Here is a 13735-nt window from a genome sequence, read left to right on the forward strand (position 1 = left end):
GATCAATGGCCTTCGGGAAATTACAACTCTCAGGATCCCATAGCATTGCACCCTGGTAGTCAAAGTGGCATCAAACTGCATTAATTATACAGTGTAGATGCACCCTTTGGAGCTAGATAAGATATGAGATAAAAGCTCCCCGAAGAAATGGTGAGAAAGTACGTTCTGCTTGAAGCAGAGAAAGCTTCCTTTTCTTTTCTCTCTGTCTTTGGAGCATTTTGTCTTCTGTTTCTTCCGTCTTCATGGGAGGATTTGTGTTCTATTCCCTCTATTTTGGGAGAATTTTCTCCTTATTACGCACTGCTTTCTTCTTGAACGACCTCAAGGCTTGGGTTTCGCGTAACACAAACCCGGGGCTTGTTCCGACGTTATTGTTTGGATCCGGTTTCGTTGCCCATTGAGATGCCAAAGGGTGCGTCTGCATGGTACAGATGATGCGGTTCAGTACCGCTTCAACTTAATGCTATGGGACCCTTTGAACTGTAGTTTTCCTATGCCTTTCGCCTTCTCTTGGAAAGCCATGGGTCATGGGGAGTTGTAGTTTTCCTATTCCCTTCACTTTCTCTGTGAAAGACCCTGGGAGTTGTAGTTTTACTATGCTTTTTGCCTTCTTTTGGAAAGCTGTAGATCTCTGAGAATTGTAGTTTTTATATGCCTTTCACCTTCTCAGGGAAAGCCATGAGACCCTGGGAATTGTAGTTTTACTGTGCTTTTCACATTCTCTGGGAAAGACCCTGGGATTTGTAGTTTTGCTATGCCTTTCGCCTACTCTGGGAAAGCCATGGGACTCTGGGAGTTGTAGTTTTGTTATGCCCTTTGCCTTCTCTGGGAAGGACCCTGGGAGTTGTTGTTTTACTATGCCTTTTGCCTTCTTTTGGAAAGCTGTAGAACCCTGAGAATTGTAGTTTTGGTGTGCCTTTTGCCTTCTCTGGGAAAGCCACGAGACCCTGTAGTTTTGCTATTACCTTCTCTGGGAAAGTCCCTGGGAGTTGTAGTTTTACTGTGCCTTTCGCCTACACTGGGAAAGCTATAGGACCCTGGGATTTGTAGTTTTGCTATGCCTTTTGCCTTCTCTGAGAAGGACCCTGGGAGTTGTAGTTTTACTATGCCTTTTGGTTTCTCTGGGAAAGCCATGGGGCCCTGGGAGTTGTAGTTTTACTACCGTTTCTCTGCCAAAAGGTGTAAACTACAACTCCCAGGATCACATAACATTGAATATCAGCAATTAAAGTGGTTTCAGACTGCATTAATTCTACAGTGTAGATGCACCTCGTTTTTTAGTGTGTGCTTGCATTATTTATGTACACATTTCCCCCTTGTTGCTCAATTCTAAATTTGCAGCATTTCTCTGGAGCAAATAAAATCAACATGCATTTTTCTTTTTTTTCCTCCCCTGGCGACAAAGTGCATAGCTTTCGATTCCAAACTTAAGTGAGTTTCTTTGCTATTTCTTTTTTTTCCCCCTCTTAAAAAAAACAGCACCGTGTTTGCAAAGCTGTAATTGCGTCTTTTTATGAATACCAGCTGCTCCTTGGTTCATACTGGGAAATAAATATATGTTGGAAGTCGATGCAAAATTCTCCATGGAGTTTGCCTGCGTTGCCCTTGGGAACCACCACCTGAAGCATTGCACGGGCCATGTTTATGGATCAACTCCTACAGAAAAAGGGCCTTATTGCACACAATAAAGGTGGAACATTATTCATTACTGCTCCTTTATATGCCATGCCTTTTGGCAGCAAAGGCTAAAGACCTTGGGAAACTACAGCTCCCACGAACCCATCACATTGAGTTGCATCAGCCTGCATTCATTCTATAGTGTGGATGCACCTTCTGACAGCAAAGGCTGAAGGCCTTGGGAAACTACAACTCCCAGGATATTGGGAAATGACAGCTCCTGGGATCCACTCTCATTGAGCCATGGCAATTTCACCTTCTCTGGGAAAGACCCTGGGAGTTTTAGTTTTAAGTGATATCAAATTGCATTCATTCTATAGTGTAGAATCACCTTTTGGCAGCAAAGGCTGAATACCTTGGAAAACTACAACTCCTGGGATCCCATTGCATTGAGCCATGGCAGTTCAAGTGGTATCAAACCGCACTCATTCTATAGTGTAGATGCACCATCTGACAACAAAGATTGAAGACCTTAGGAAACTACAACTTCCGGGATCCCATTGCATTGAGCCATGGCAGTTCATGTACTATCAAATTACTATTATTCTATAGTGTAGATCAGTGGTTCTCAGTCTTCCTAATGCCACGACCCCTTAATACACTTCCTCATGTTTTGGTGACCTCCCCTCCAACCATAAAATTTTTTTCATTGCTACTTCATAACTGTAATTTTGCTAATGTTATGAATCGTAATGTAAATATCTGATATGCAGGATGTATTTTCATTCAGTGGACAAAATTTGGCACAAATACCCAATATGCTCAAATTTGAATACTGTTGGGGGTTGGGGGGGGGTTGATTTTGTCATTTGGGAGTTGTAGTTGCTGGGATTTATAGTTCACCTACAATCAAAGAGTATTCCGAATTCCACCAACGATGGAATTGAACCAAACTTGGCACACAGAACTCCCATAACCAATGGAAAATACTGGAAGGGTTTGGTGGGCATTGACCTTGAGTTCACCTATATCCAGAGAGCACTGTGGACTCAAACAATAATGGATCTGGACCAAACTTGGCACAGATACTCAATAGGTCCAAATGTGAACTCTGGTGGAGTTTGGGGAAAACAGACCTTGACATTTGGGAGTTGTAGTTGCTGGGATTTATAGTTGACCTACAATCAAAGAGCATTCTGAACCCCACCAATAACAGAGTTGAGCAAAACGTCCCACACAGAACCTCCATGACCAACAGAAAATACTGTGCTTTCTGATGGTCTTTGGCGACCCCTCTGACACCCCCTCGCGACCCCCCCCCCAGGGGTCCCGACCCCCAGGTTGAGAAATGCTGGTGTAGATGCATTTTCCGGCAGCGAAGGATGAAGACCTTAGGAAACTATAACTACCAGCATCCCATTGCATTGAGCCATGGCAGTTCAAGTGGTATCAAACTGCACTCATTCTACAGTATCAAGCGGTTGAGGGGGGAAAGGAAAGGGACTGAAGCCGAAATGTTTTGGTACTTGGTTTTATTGGGTTTATTGTTAGGAATTGTGGTAGTTGAAGTCCAAAACACCTGGATGGAACCATGCTTGTTATAGAGTTATCAAATAAATCAAAACAAATTCATCTTAATGGGACTGATTGGCAAAATCTAATAAATGAATCGGCAAAATAAGTAGAAATTGATCAAGGAGTTAGCTGAATGTTTCTGCAATTCAAATGAGAAATCTATATCTTCTGGTGGCTGAAGCCGAAATGTTTTGGTATGTGGTTTTATTGGGTTATATTTGTTCGTTTTCTCTCTCTTTGTTATGTATCATGACTCTCTTTATAGATGTTGTTTTCATTGATCTCCTTAAAGGCAACACAATGATGTTCATGAAGACTGATTATTATTGGGATCTTGTAAACACAAGCCATAAAGTTGGGGGAGATAAATGGCGAAAGAGGAAAGCTACGGTGCATCTACACTGCAGAATGAATGCAGCCTAACACCACTTTGAGGCTGGATCTACCCTGCCATATAATGCAGTTTTAGAATGCAGATTTAACTGCATTGAACTGGATTATATGGCGGTGTAGACTCATATAATCCAGGTCAATGAGATGAAATCAAGTATTGGGCCTTTTTTTTGCAAAATGAAGTTCAAACTACAGCTATCAGGATTCCATAGCACTGAGACATGGCAGTTCAAGTGGTACGAAACTGCATTAAATGTACAGTGTAGCTGCGTCTGAATGCAGCTGCCTCCTTTTTCTATCCAATGCAGTGTTTTCCCAGGGCGTCAGAGCCTCATAAAGTTTTCAGCAGGATCTGCAAATATATTTCCAAGCGCCGCTATGGAGAATTCCTCCGAAAACAGGAAATGAATCAACGGGACAAATGAAAACTGGAGCAAAAAAGAAAAAAAATCTCCAAAACATTACCTGCGCCTTCTTATTGAATACAGGGGGTTAAACATGTTTTTAAAACAATGCTATTTTGTTAAAAAAAACAAACACAAGAGACAAAAAGTTTGCAAAAAAGGCAAAACGATCACAGTAGCGAAAAAAAAAGGTAGAAACATAATAACATGGGTTGTAGGTTTTTTTTCAGGCTATATGGCCATGTTCTAGAGGCATTCTCTCCTGACGTTTCGCCTGCATCTATGGCAAGCATCCTCTGAGGATGCTTGCCATAGATGCAGGCGAAATGTCAAGAGAGAATGCCTCTAGAACATGGCCATATAGCCCGAAACAACCTACAACAACCCAGTGATTCCGGCCATCAAAGCCTTCGACAATACATAATAACGTGATTAAAAAGCACAACCCACTCCATTGATAACAACCAGCTGTTTTTAATAAGCGTAATCACTACAAAATTGCTGTGAGTTTTCTGGGCTGTATAGCCATGTTCTAGAAACATTCTCTCCTGACATTTCGCCCACATCTATGGCAGGCATCCTCAGAGGTTGTGAGGTCTGTTGGAAACTAGGCAAGTGGGGTTTATATATCTGCGAAATAATGTCCTGGGTGGGAGAAAGAATTCTTGTCTGTTTGAGGCAAGTGTGAATGTTGCAATTGGCAACCTTGATTAGCACTGAATGGCTTTGCAGCTTCGAAGCCTGGCTGCTTCCTACCTGGGGAAATCCTTTGTTGTGGGGTGTTACCTGGCTCTAATTGACTCCTGTCTAGAATTTCCCTATTTTGTGAGTGTTGCTCTTTATTTACTGCCCTGGTTCTAGAGTATTTTAATACTAGTAGCCAGATTTTGTTCATTTTCATGGTTTCCTCCTTTCTGTTGAAATTGTCCACATGCTTGTGGATTTCAATGGCTTCTCTGTATAGTCTGACATGGTGGTTGTTGGGGTGGTCCAAGCATTTCTGTGTTCCACAGATATATAAACCCCACTTGCCTAGTTTCCAACAAACCTCACAACCTCTGAGAATGCCTGCCATAGATGTGGACGAAACATCAGGAGAGAATGCTTCTGGAACGTGGCCATACAGCCTGGAAGACTCACAGCAACCCAGTGATTCCAGACATGAAAGCCTTCGGCAACACATAATAAATACTCAATAATTGATTGGCCATTCATTAATTCATTAATTATTTCATGATTAAGGACTGGGTTAGCATTTAATATTAACAAAATTTAATTGACGGACATTGCAGAATGAAAGAAGTTGGATATCACTTTGCCATAGCTCAGTGTGATGGGGTTCCTGGGAGTTGTAGTTTAGCAAGGTACCAATGAAAGACCTCAAAAAACTACAACTTCCACAATTACCAAACATTGGACCATGGCAGTAGATATTGATGCCGTTTTGTACCACTTTTGATACCCACGGCTCAATATTGTGGAGTGTTGAGATCTGTAGTTTGATAAGGCAGCAACCTGGTCTTTAGCAGAGAAGGCTCAAGAACATGGAAAACTACAACGCCCATCACCCCATCGCAGTGAGCCATTTCAGTCAAAGTGGTGCCAAATTGCATTTATTCCACAGTGTAAATGTACCTAGAGAAGGCTCAAAACCTTGGAAAACTACAACTCCCATTTTCCATCATGTTGGGCCATAACACTCAAAGTGGTGCCAACTGCATTCAATCCACAGTGTAGATGCACCCGGAGAGAAGCTTTGCAGTCTGGCTTGCATTCAAGCTGTTTGCAGACAGCTGGATTTTGCTGCATCTCTTTCTGCCACTTCGGAGAAAGCAAAACTTACATGCGAGTTCTTATGAGTGTTTTGCTTTTATTGGGCCCTTCCCTCTCGGACTCATCTGACTTCATGCCTGGCATATTTGTCGTCCCTACGCAAATGGGGTCACATGGGCGAGGATTTGAACCCGGTCCAGATTTTCCTTCCCTTGCTTGCAAAAATATATAGCATAGCCTGCCTTACTGCGCAAAGCAAATAGTGCTCAGAATACAGGCTGTATAGATAATATTATGCTGGGTTTTCTTTCCCTGGAAATGACATTGAATGCAGCTGGGTACAAAGACACTAAATAAGCCTTTGTCAATATATATGTTTACTATCTACATAGTAAGCTCAGGTTTTCCCCTTAAGAAGGCTCCCAGCACCTGTGAATGCATCTCCACTGAAACATTAATGCAGTTGGATGCCACTTGAACTGCTATGGCTCAGTGTTGCGGGATCCTAGGAGTTGTAGTTTGCCATGGCTCAATGCTATGGGATCCTAGGAGTTGCAGTTTGGCACCCTTTGGCAGAGAGGACTAAAGAGCTAGTAAAACTACTCCAAGGATGCCAGAGGGTTGAGCTGTAACAGTTAAAATGGCCTGAAACTGCGTTAATTCTGCAATGGAGATGCACCCTAAGGCTCAGACAGATGGACACAGCTGGATTTCTCTTTGGAAGGGAGGCCTCCTTGGCAAAGAAAAGAGAGAGGCCTTTGGAAGATTAACTCAAGTGACCTCTTGTTGAGAATGCCGCTTGGTCGCTTCCCGTAGAGGCGATCATTTAGAAACCCATCTGGGTAATTGGATTGTTTACATGCTGCATGCGCTTTTAAGCCACAGAGGGATGTCACTGGGGGGCAATTATGGCCTCCGGGAGGGAGGCAAAGAACCCTTCCTGTTCTCACAGAGTTTTCTGGTCAAGATTCATCCAAAGGGGATTGGCCTTTGTCTTCCTCTGAGGCTGAGAGAGTGGGACTGGCCTAAAGGCAGCCAATGGGTTCAGAGGCACAGTCCCAGGTTCAAACCACGGCACCAAACTTTATTAAGTCTTTCCCTCTGTTTTCTACTTCCCCTTCTTTCTCCCTTTCTTCTCTTCCTTCCCTCTCTGTTTACTATCTTTCTCCTTTTTCTCCTTCCCTCTGTTTCCTACCTCCCTCCCTTTCTTCCTTCCTTTCTTCTCTTCCTCCCCTCTCTCCTTCCTACTTCTCTTTCTTCCTTTCCTTCTTCCTTCCCTTTGTTTCCTCCCTTCCTTCCTTTCTTCTCTTCCCTCTGTTTCCTACCTCCCTTTCTTTTTTCTTTCTTCTCTTCCTCCCCTGTTTCCTACTTCTCTTTCTTTCTCTTCCTTCCTTCCTTTCTTCCTTTCTTTCCTCCTTCCTTCATTCCATCCTTACTTCTCTTCCTTCCCTCTGTCTTCTACCTTCCTTCCCTCAGTCCCTCTGTTTCTTCCCCTTCCTTCCTTCTTTCTCTTCCCTCTTTTTCTTCCCCCTTCCTTCCTTCTTTCTCTTCCCTCTCTGTTTCCTACTTCCATTTCTTTCTTCCTTTCTTCTCTTCCTCCCCTCTCTGTTTCCCACTTCCCTCCCTCCCTTCCTTCTCTTCCTTCCGTCTCCTACCTTTCTTCCCTCATTCCCTGTTTCCTCCCTCCCTTCCTTTCTTCTCTTCCCTCTCTGTTTCCTACTTCCCTTCCTTCCTTCCTTCCTTCCTTCCTTCCTTCCTTCCTTCCTTCTCTGTTTCCTCTCTTTCTTCCCTTATTCCGTTTCCTCCCTCCAATTCTTGTCTTCCCTTTCTATTTCTTACTTCCCTTTCTTTCTTCCTTTCTTCTCTTCCTCCCCTCTTTGTTTGCTACTTCTCCTTCTGTCTTCCTTCCTTCTCTCTCTGTTTCCTACCATTCTTCCCTCCTTCCCTCTATTTCCTCCCTCCCTTTCCTCTCTTCCCTTTCTGTTTCCTACCTTCCTTTCTTTGTTTTCTCCTTCCCTTTCTTTTTCCTACCTCCTTTTCTTTCTTACTTTTTCTTTCTTTCTCGCCTCTTTCCTTTCTCGCCTCTTTCCTTTCTCTGTTTTGGTGGGAGCAAGAATGGGGTTGAATTGATTCCCCCCCCCCCCCCATTTTGGGGTAAAATAGAGAGAGGAAAAGAAAGGAAAGGATATTGAAGAAGCAAGAAGATGGTAGAGAGGAGTCTCTTTGTGGAGAGAAAAAATGAGGTATAACTATACATAATAATAATAATAATAATAATAATAATAATAATAATAATAAATCATCCATAAAGGAAAGGAAAGAAACAGAAAGGAGAGTTAAGGAGCAAGAAGAGGGTGGCGGTAGTGACAAAGTGCAAATGGTGTTGGTGGCCAACTAAAGATTAGAGCGATGGGCCTTGTAAATGACTTTGAGTTGCTGCATACAGTCCATAGGCCTCAATTTGGGGATCTACACTACACAAAGAATGCAACTTAGCACCAGTTGAACTCCCATCGCTAAAGGCTATGGACTCCCAGGAAGCGAAGTTTCACTTGTGCCCTCTCTGCCCAAGAGCGAAGGTGTTTTGCCAAACTACAACTCCCAGGATCACATTGTCATTTAGCTGTGGCAGCTAAAGCAGCGTCAAGCTGCATCCATTCTGCAGTGCAGATGCCGCCAGGGCCTCCAAACTGGCCTGGCTACTTTCCCTCCCTGGGCTTGCCTCCAGCACAGGCCGTGAAGCGAGTGGGCACCCGTCTGGTCCATCTCTCCCAAATGAAATGAAATGATTGCCTGTGAACCCCATCGCTCTGCTCAAGAGAGCCTTGGCAGTGCTCCCCGTCCAGACATCTTTGGAACAGCTTCTCAGATGTGATTAATAGGAGAGATCAGGGACAAGGAAGAGGCAGAAAAGACTTTGGACAACATCCACCGGCCTGCTTTCAATGGCAGCCAAGCCCTTCCTATCTCTACATCTATATTGCAGACCTAATGTAGTCCTGGATCAATGCTATGGGATCCTGGGAGCTGTTGTTTGACAAGATCTGTAGCCTTCTCTGTCAAAGGGCGCAGGTGCTTTACCAAACTACAATTCCCAGGAATCCATAGCATTGAGCCACAGCAGTTCAAGTCAGGTCAAGCTGTATGCATTGCCACTTCATTTATTTACCTGGTTGGTTGATCAATCAGCTGTTGAGAGTGTTGATTGGTGAAGTGGTTCCTTGTTTGGGTGGGTGGAAGCTCATTTGGTTACCTAGTTGGTTGGTTGGATCATCATTGAGATGGTTGATTGGTGAAGTGGTTCCTTGCTTGGTTAGTTGGCATTGTGCTTAGTTACCTGGATGGTTGGTTAGTCATTGAGGGATTAAGTGGTTCCTCGTTTGTTTAGTTAGCAGCTCATTAGGTTATGCTGTCAATTCATTAAGTCATTGAGGTGGTAAATTAGTTAAGTGCTTCCTTGTTTGGTTAATTAACATCATATTGAATTACCAGGTTGGTTCATTTGCCATTTTGGTGGTTAATTGGTTCCTCGTTTGATTAATTAGCAACTCATTTATTTGTTTGGTTGGTCATTGAGGCGGTTAAGTGTTTCCTTGTTTGCCTAGCTGGGAGCTCATTAGGTTACCTAGCTGCTTTGTTAGTCATTTATGTAGTTAATCAGTTAAGTGTTTCCTTGTTTGGCAGCTCATTGGGTTACCTGGTTGGTTGGTTAGTAATTTTGGTGATTAAGTGGTTCTTTGTTTGGTTGTTAACAGTTCATTTGATTACCTAATTGATTAGTTGGTTGATTAGTCGTTTTATTGATTGATTGCTTAAGTGTTTCCTTGTTTGGGTAACTGGATACTGATTTGTGTACCTGGTTGATTAGTCTTTCAAGTGCTTGATTGGCTAAGTATTCCTTTGCTTGTTGCATTGGCCGCTCATTTGCTTAACATGACCATCAAACAACTTCCAAAAAGTAACTTTCCATGTTCTGAATGGAAATAATTTGGTCCTAGATTTTGGGATAAGCAGCGGTTAATAGACGTGCACCCAGTTCTGATTTGGAGAGGAGATTCAGGAATGCTTCAATCCATGATTTTGCATTCAAATGCTCTACAAATCTAGGGATCAGAGTTCAAATGCCTTCCAGCCTTGCAGAATATTCAAGATGAGAATTAAGTGGAAGAATAGAAACAAACCGGGAGGAGTTTTATCAAATGTGTTTCCTCTAATTGAGAGTATTTATATCTTAGCCTCTGTTTGGCCCTGGAAATGGGTGGGAGAGTCCTCCATTCAAAGCTATTTCTGGGTTGTATTTGTTCTTATTGTGATACTTAATATTATTAGAAAGAGAGAGAGTGCCAAAAACCAAAATACAGAAAACATTACAATGGATGTATGTCGACTTAAGGCAACCCCATGAATTTTGCGGGCATTTTTTACAAGGCAAGGAATGCTCAGAAACGTTTTGTCCATTCTTTCCTCCGAAACAGAGCCTTGGGATTCCTTGGCACTCCTTCTAGACTTAGGGAATCTGGGGGGTGAGAGTGCAAAAAGACCTCTTTCCCCCATCTCTGAAAGTTTTAGTAGCACTTGAGAAAGAGAAAGAAAGGAAAGAAGGAAGGAAGGAAGGAAGTGTCATTTGGATAGATGATGGTGATGATAGACAGACAGATAGATAGATAAGTAGGTACGTAGATAGATAGCTTTTATAGATGACTGATAGAAAATAGATACGATAGATGATAGATAGATGATGTTAATGATAGGTAGCTTGGATAGATTATGATGATAAATTGGATAGATGATAGATTATTAGATAGATAGATAGATAGATAGATAGATAGATAGATACATAGATAGACAGACAGACAGACAGACAGACAGACAGACAGACAGATAGATAGATAGATAGTTTGCTAGATGATGGTGGTAACAGATAGATAGAAAGACAGACAGATATGTAGGTAGGTAGGTAGCTTTGATAGATGATGATGATGATAACAGTTAGATAGATGGATGGTAATGATACAGAGCTTGGATAGGTTATGATGATAAATTAAATAGATGGTTTTTTGTTTGTTTTTTGTTGTGTCAGGAGCAACCTTAGAAATTGTAAGTCGCTCCTGTTGTGAGAGAATTGGCCGTCTGTAAGGACGTTGCCCAGGGGACACCCGGATGATCTGCTGTTTTATCATCCTTGTGGAAGACTTATCTCATGTCCCCGCATGAGGAGCTGGAGCTGATAGAGGGAGCTCATCCGCCTCTCCCCGGATTCGAACCTGCGACCTGTAGGTCTTCAGTCCTGCCGGCACAGGGCTTTAACTCACTACACCACCAGGGGCTGAATAGATGTTGAGAAAGATAGATAGATAGATAGATAGATAGATAGATAGTCTGTGGTTTGCTCTTCTCCACACTCGCATGTCATGGACTTTTGTAGTCCCATTTCTTAAGGTTTGCTCTGCATCTCATGGTGCTAGAGCACAGTCAGTTCTGCACCTTCCAAGTTGCCCAGTCTTCTGTGAGCCCGGGGGAGTCCCTCATTTGGTATCAGCCATTAATTAAGGTGCTAGGTTTGAGCCTGCCACTTTTGGACTCTCGCTTGCTGAGGTATTCCTGCGAGTATCTCTGTAGATCTTAGAAAACTATTTCTTGATTTAAGGCATGGCGAGGTGGCTGATATCTGAACAGGAGATGGGCCGGAGATGTCACTGCCTTGGTTATTTCATTATTGGCTGCTACTTCACGGTGGATGTCAAGTGGTGCAATACCGGCTAGACAGTGTAATTTCTCCAGTGGTGTAGGGTGCAGACAGTCTGTGATAGTGCAGCATGTCTCATTGAGAGCCACATTCACTGTTTTAGCGTGGTGAGATGTGTTCCACACTGGGCATGCGTACTCAGCAGCAAAGGGCAAGGGCAGATATCTTTACTGTATCTGTTTGTGATCCCCAGGTTGTTCCAGTCAGCTTTCGTATGATATTGTTTATTGTGTCCACTTTTTGCTTGGTATTCAGGCAGTGCTTCTTGTAGGTGAGAGAACGGTCCAAGGTAACTCCCAGGTTTTTGGGTGTGCTGCAATGCTCCAGTGGGATTCTTTCCCAGGTAATTCTCAGAGCTCAGCCTTCAAGTTGACTTATGGTATATTGGGCTTACCCCAGCCAGGAATATTCAGAGGTGGCTTTGCAAGTTCCTTTTAAGCACACCCAGTGACACCTGATCTTTGTTGGTCTCCTACCCAAATCCCACAGCTGACCTGCTTAGCCTCCAAGATCAAATGCAATTTGGTACTTTTAGAGTATTTATACAATATATGTGTATGTGTCTTCATGTTGACTTGTGGCGACCCCACACCTTTTCATGGGGTTTTCTTAGGCAAGGAATACTCAGAGGTGGATTTTTGCCAGTTCCTCAATCTGAAATATTACCAATGGTCTCTCATCCAAACCCTAGCCAGGACTGACTCTGCTTAGCTTCGAAGATGGGACGGAATATTTCTCTGTTAGGATATTGAAGCTTTTGTGCAAGTGTCAATGCCTATCTTCTCCTGTGTTTTTTTGGGGGGATCTTCAGGATCTGAATGGAGCAGCCAAGGAGGCCCTGTGTCCCCGGCTCTGCCTCCTCCGGAAGGGCCCCAATGGCTACGGGTTCAACCTCCACAGCGAGAAGTCCAGGCCTGGGCAGTTCATCCGGTCGGTGGATCCGGACTCACCGGCGTTCAAGGCGGGACTCCGGCCACAGGACAAACTGGTGGAGGTAACCCCATAATTCTGCTTCAGCAGCCCCTTCTGCAGAGAACAGAGGCAAAGGAGATCCCCAAAAGTTATACTCAGCCCTCTGTATCTACAGATACTGCCCTCTGTATCCTCGGATTCTGTATCCATTGATTCCATCATCTGTAGTTTGCGAATATTGCCCTCCATTTCCAAAAAGTACATGTTATTGTTTTATATGATCGATACTATTTTACCATGTCATTTGAAAGCATGGATTTCCAAAAGAGTCTTGGAAGCAATCCCCAGCAAATACCAATAGATGCCCTTCATTTCAATAGTGCTATTATCCACAGTGTTATTTATCCATCTCTGACAATATATGTCTTCTCTAAGCATTTTCTAGGTCATCCAATGCAACTCCATGCTATTCTTGGGTCAGAAAGCCTTCATTTCAATAGAGTTCGCTATTATCCAAGATTGTGTGTATCCTGCAGATGCATGCATTGTGCTATAATGGGAGGTTCCTGCCGCTGTTGCCATTGTTTCGGAGACAAGGCACACAAAAGGGGCGGCCATCGTTGCCTCCTGTTGCCTTTTCTGTTGCAACACAATGTGTGCCCTCCGCTTCTCTTCCTCCCTTTACGGGGACCTTGAGTCCAGCCGTGCAACGGGGCTGCGCATCCGAGCATATTATTTATTATTAATCCGGCAAGCCCTGGCACAGTTCCTGGCTTGTCGGGTGCAATTCAGAAACCTGATCCGGGAGCCTGGCATAAATCTTTGATGCTCAATTGAACATCAATAGATAGAGAGATGGATAGAGAGATGGGTCCAGGAGCGTGAAAGCGCTCAGCCAAAAGGTCTTGGCTTGGACCCAGATGGACCTCCCCAGGGAAGGCTTGAAGGCAAAAAGGAGGAATAGGCAAGAACCCAGCCTCCAGACACCAAGCGTCCATCCTTCTGTCCGTTGCTAGGAAACAGAGGCCATTCCAAGAGCCAAAGGTTTTAGGTTGCTGAACCTCTGGCCATGCTTTCGCTTTGTTCACCTTCTTATTTAACTGTGTCTGTCTATGTACCTACCTACCTATCTACCTACCTACCTGTCAATCAGTGTGGACTACCTGCACATCTATCTTTTATCTATCTTTCTTACCCACTGATCATCCATCATCTATGGATGCTATCTAAGAATGCTGGCTGGCTGTCTGTCTGTCTGTCTGTCTGTCTGTCTATCTATCTATCTATCTAGCCAAGCTGCTTACCTGCTTCTATC

At 43.6% G+C, this 13735-nt stretch overlaps 1 protein-coding gene across 2 annotated transcripts in view; it reads left to right on the forward strand.

The window, feature by feature from the left end:
- NHERF2 (NHERF family PDZ scaffold protein 2) overlaps window positions 1–13735 on the forward strand; it is a 55470-nt gene that overhangs the window by 22873 nt on the left and 18862 nt on the right. For both annotated transcript variants that reach the window (XM_060786513.2, XM_067473694.1), the window contains exon 3: window positions 12320–12502. In XM_060786513.2, coding sequence (XP_060642496.2) covers window positions 12320–12502 — 183 coding nt within the window. The remainder of the gene's footprint in view (window positions 1–12319; window positions 12503–13735) is intronic.

The sequence above is a fragment of the Anolis sagrei genome, chromosome X (assembly GCF_037176765.1).
Source record: "Anolis sagrei isolate rAnoSag1 chromosome X, rAnoSag1.mat, whole genome shotgun sequence".
NCBI classification, from domain to species: domain Eukaryota; kingdom Metazoa; phylum Chordata; class Lepidosauria; order Squamata; family Dactyloidae; genus Anolis; species Anolis sagrei.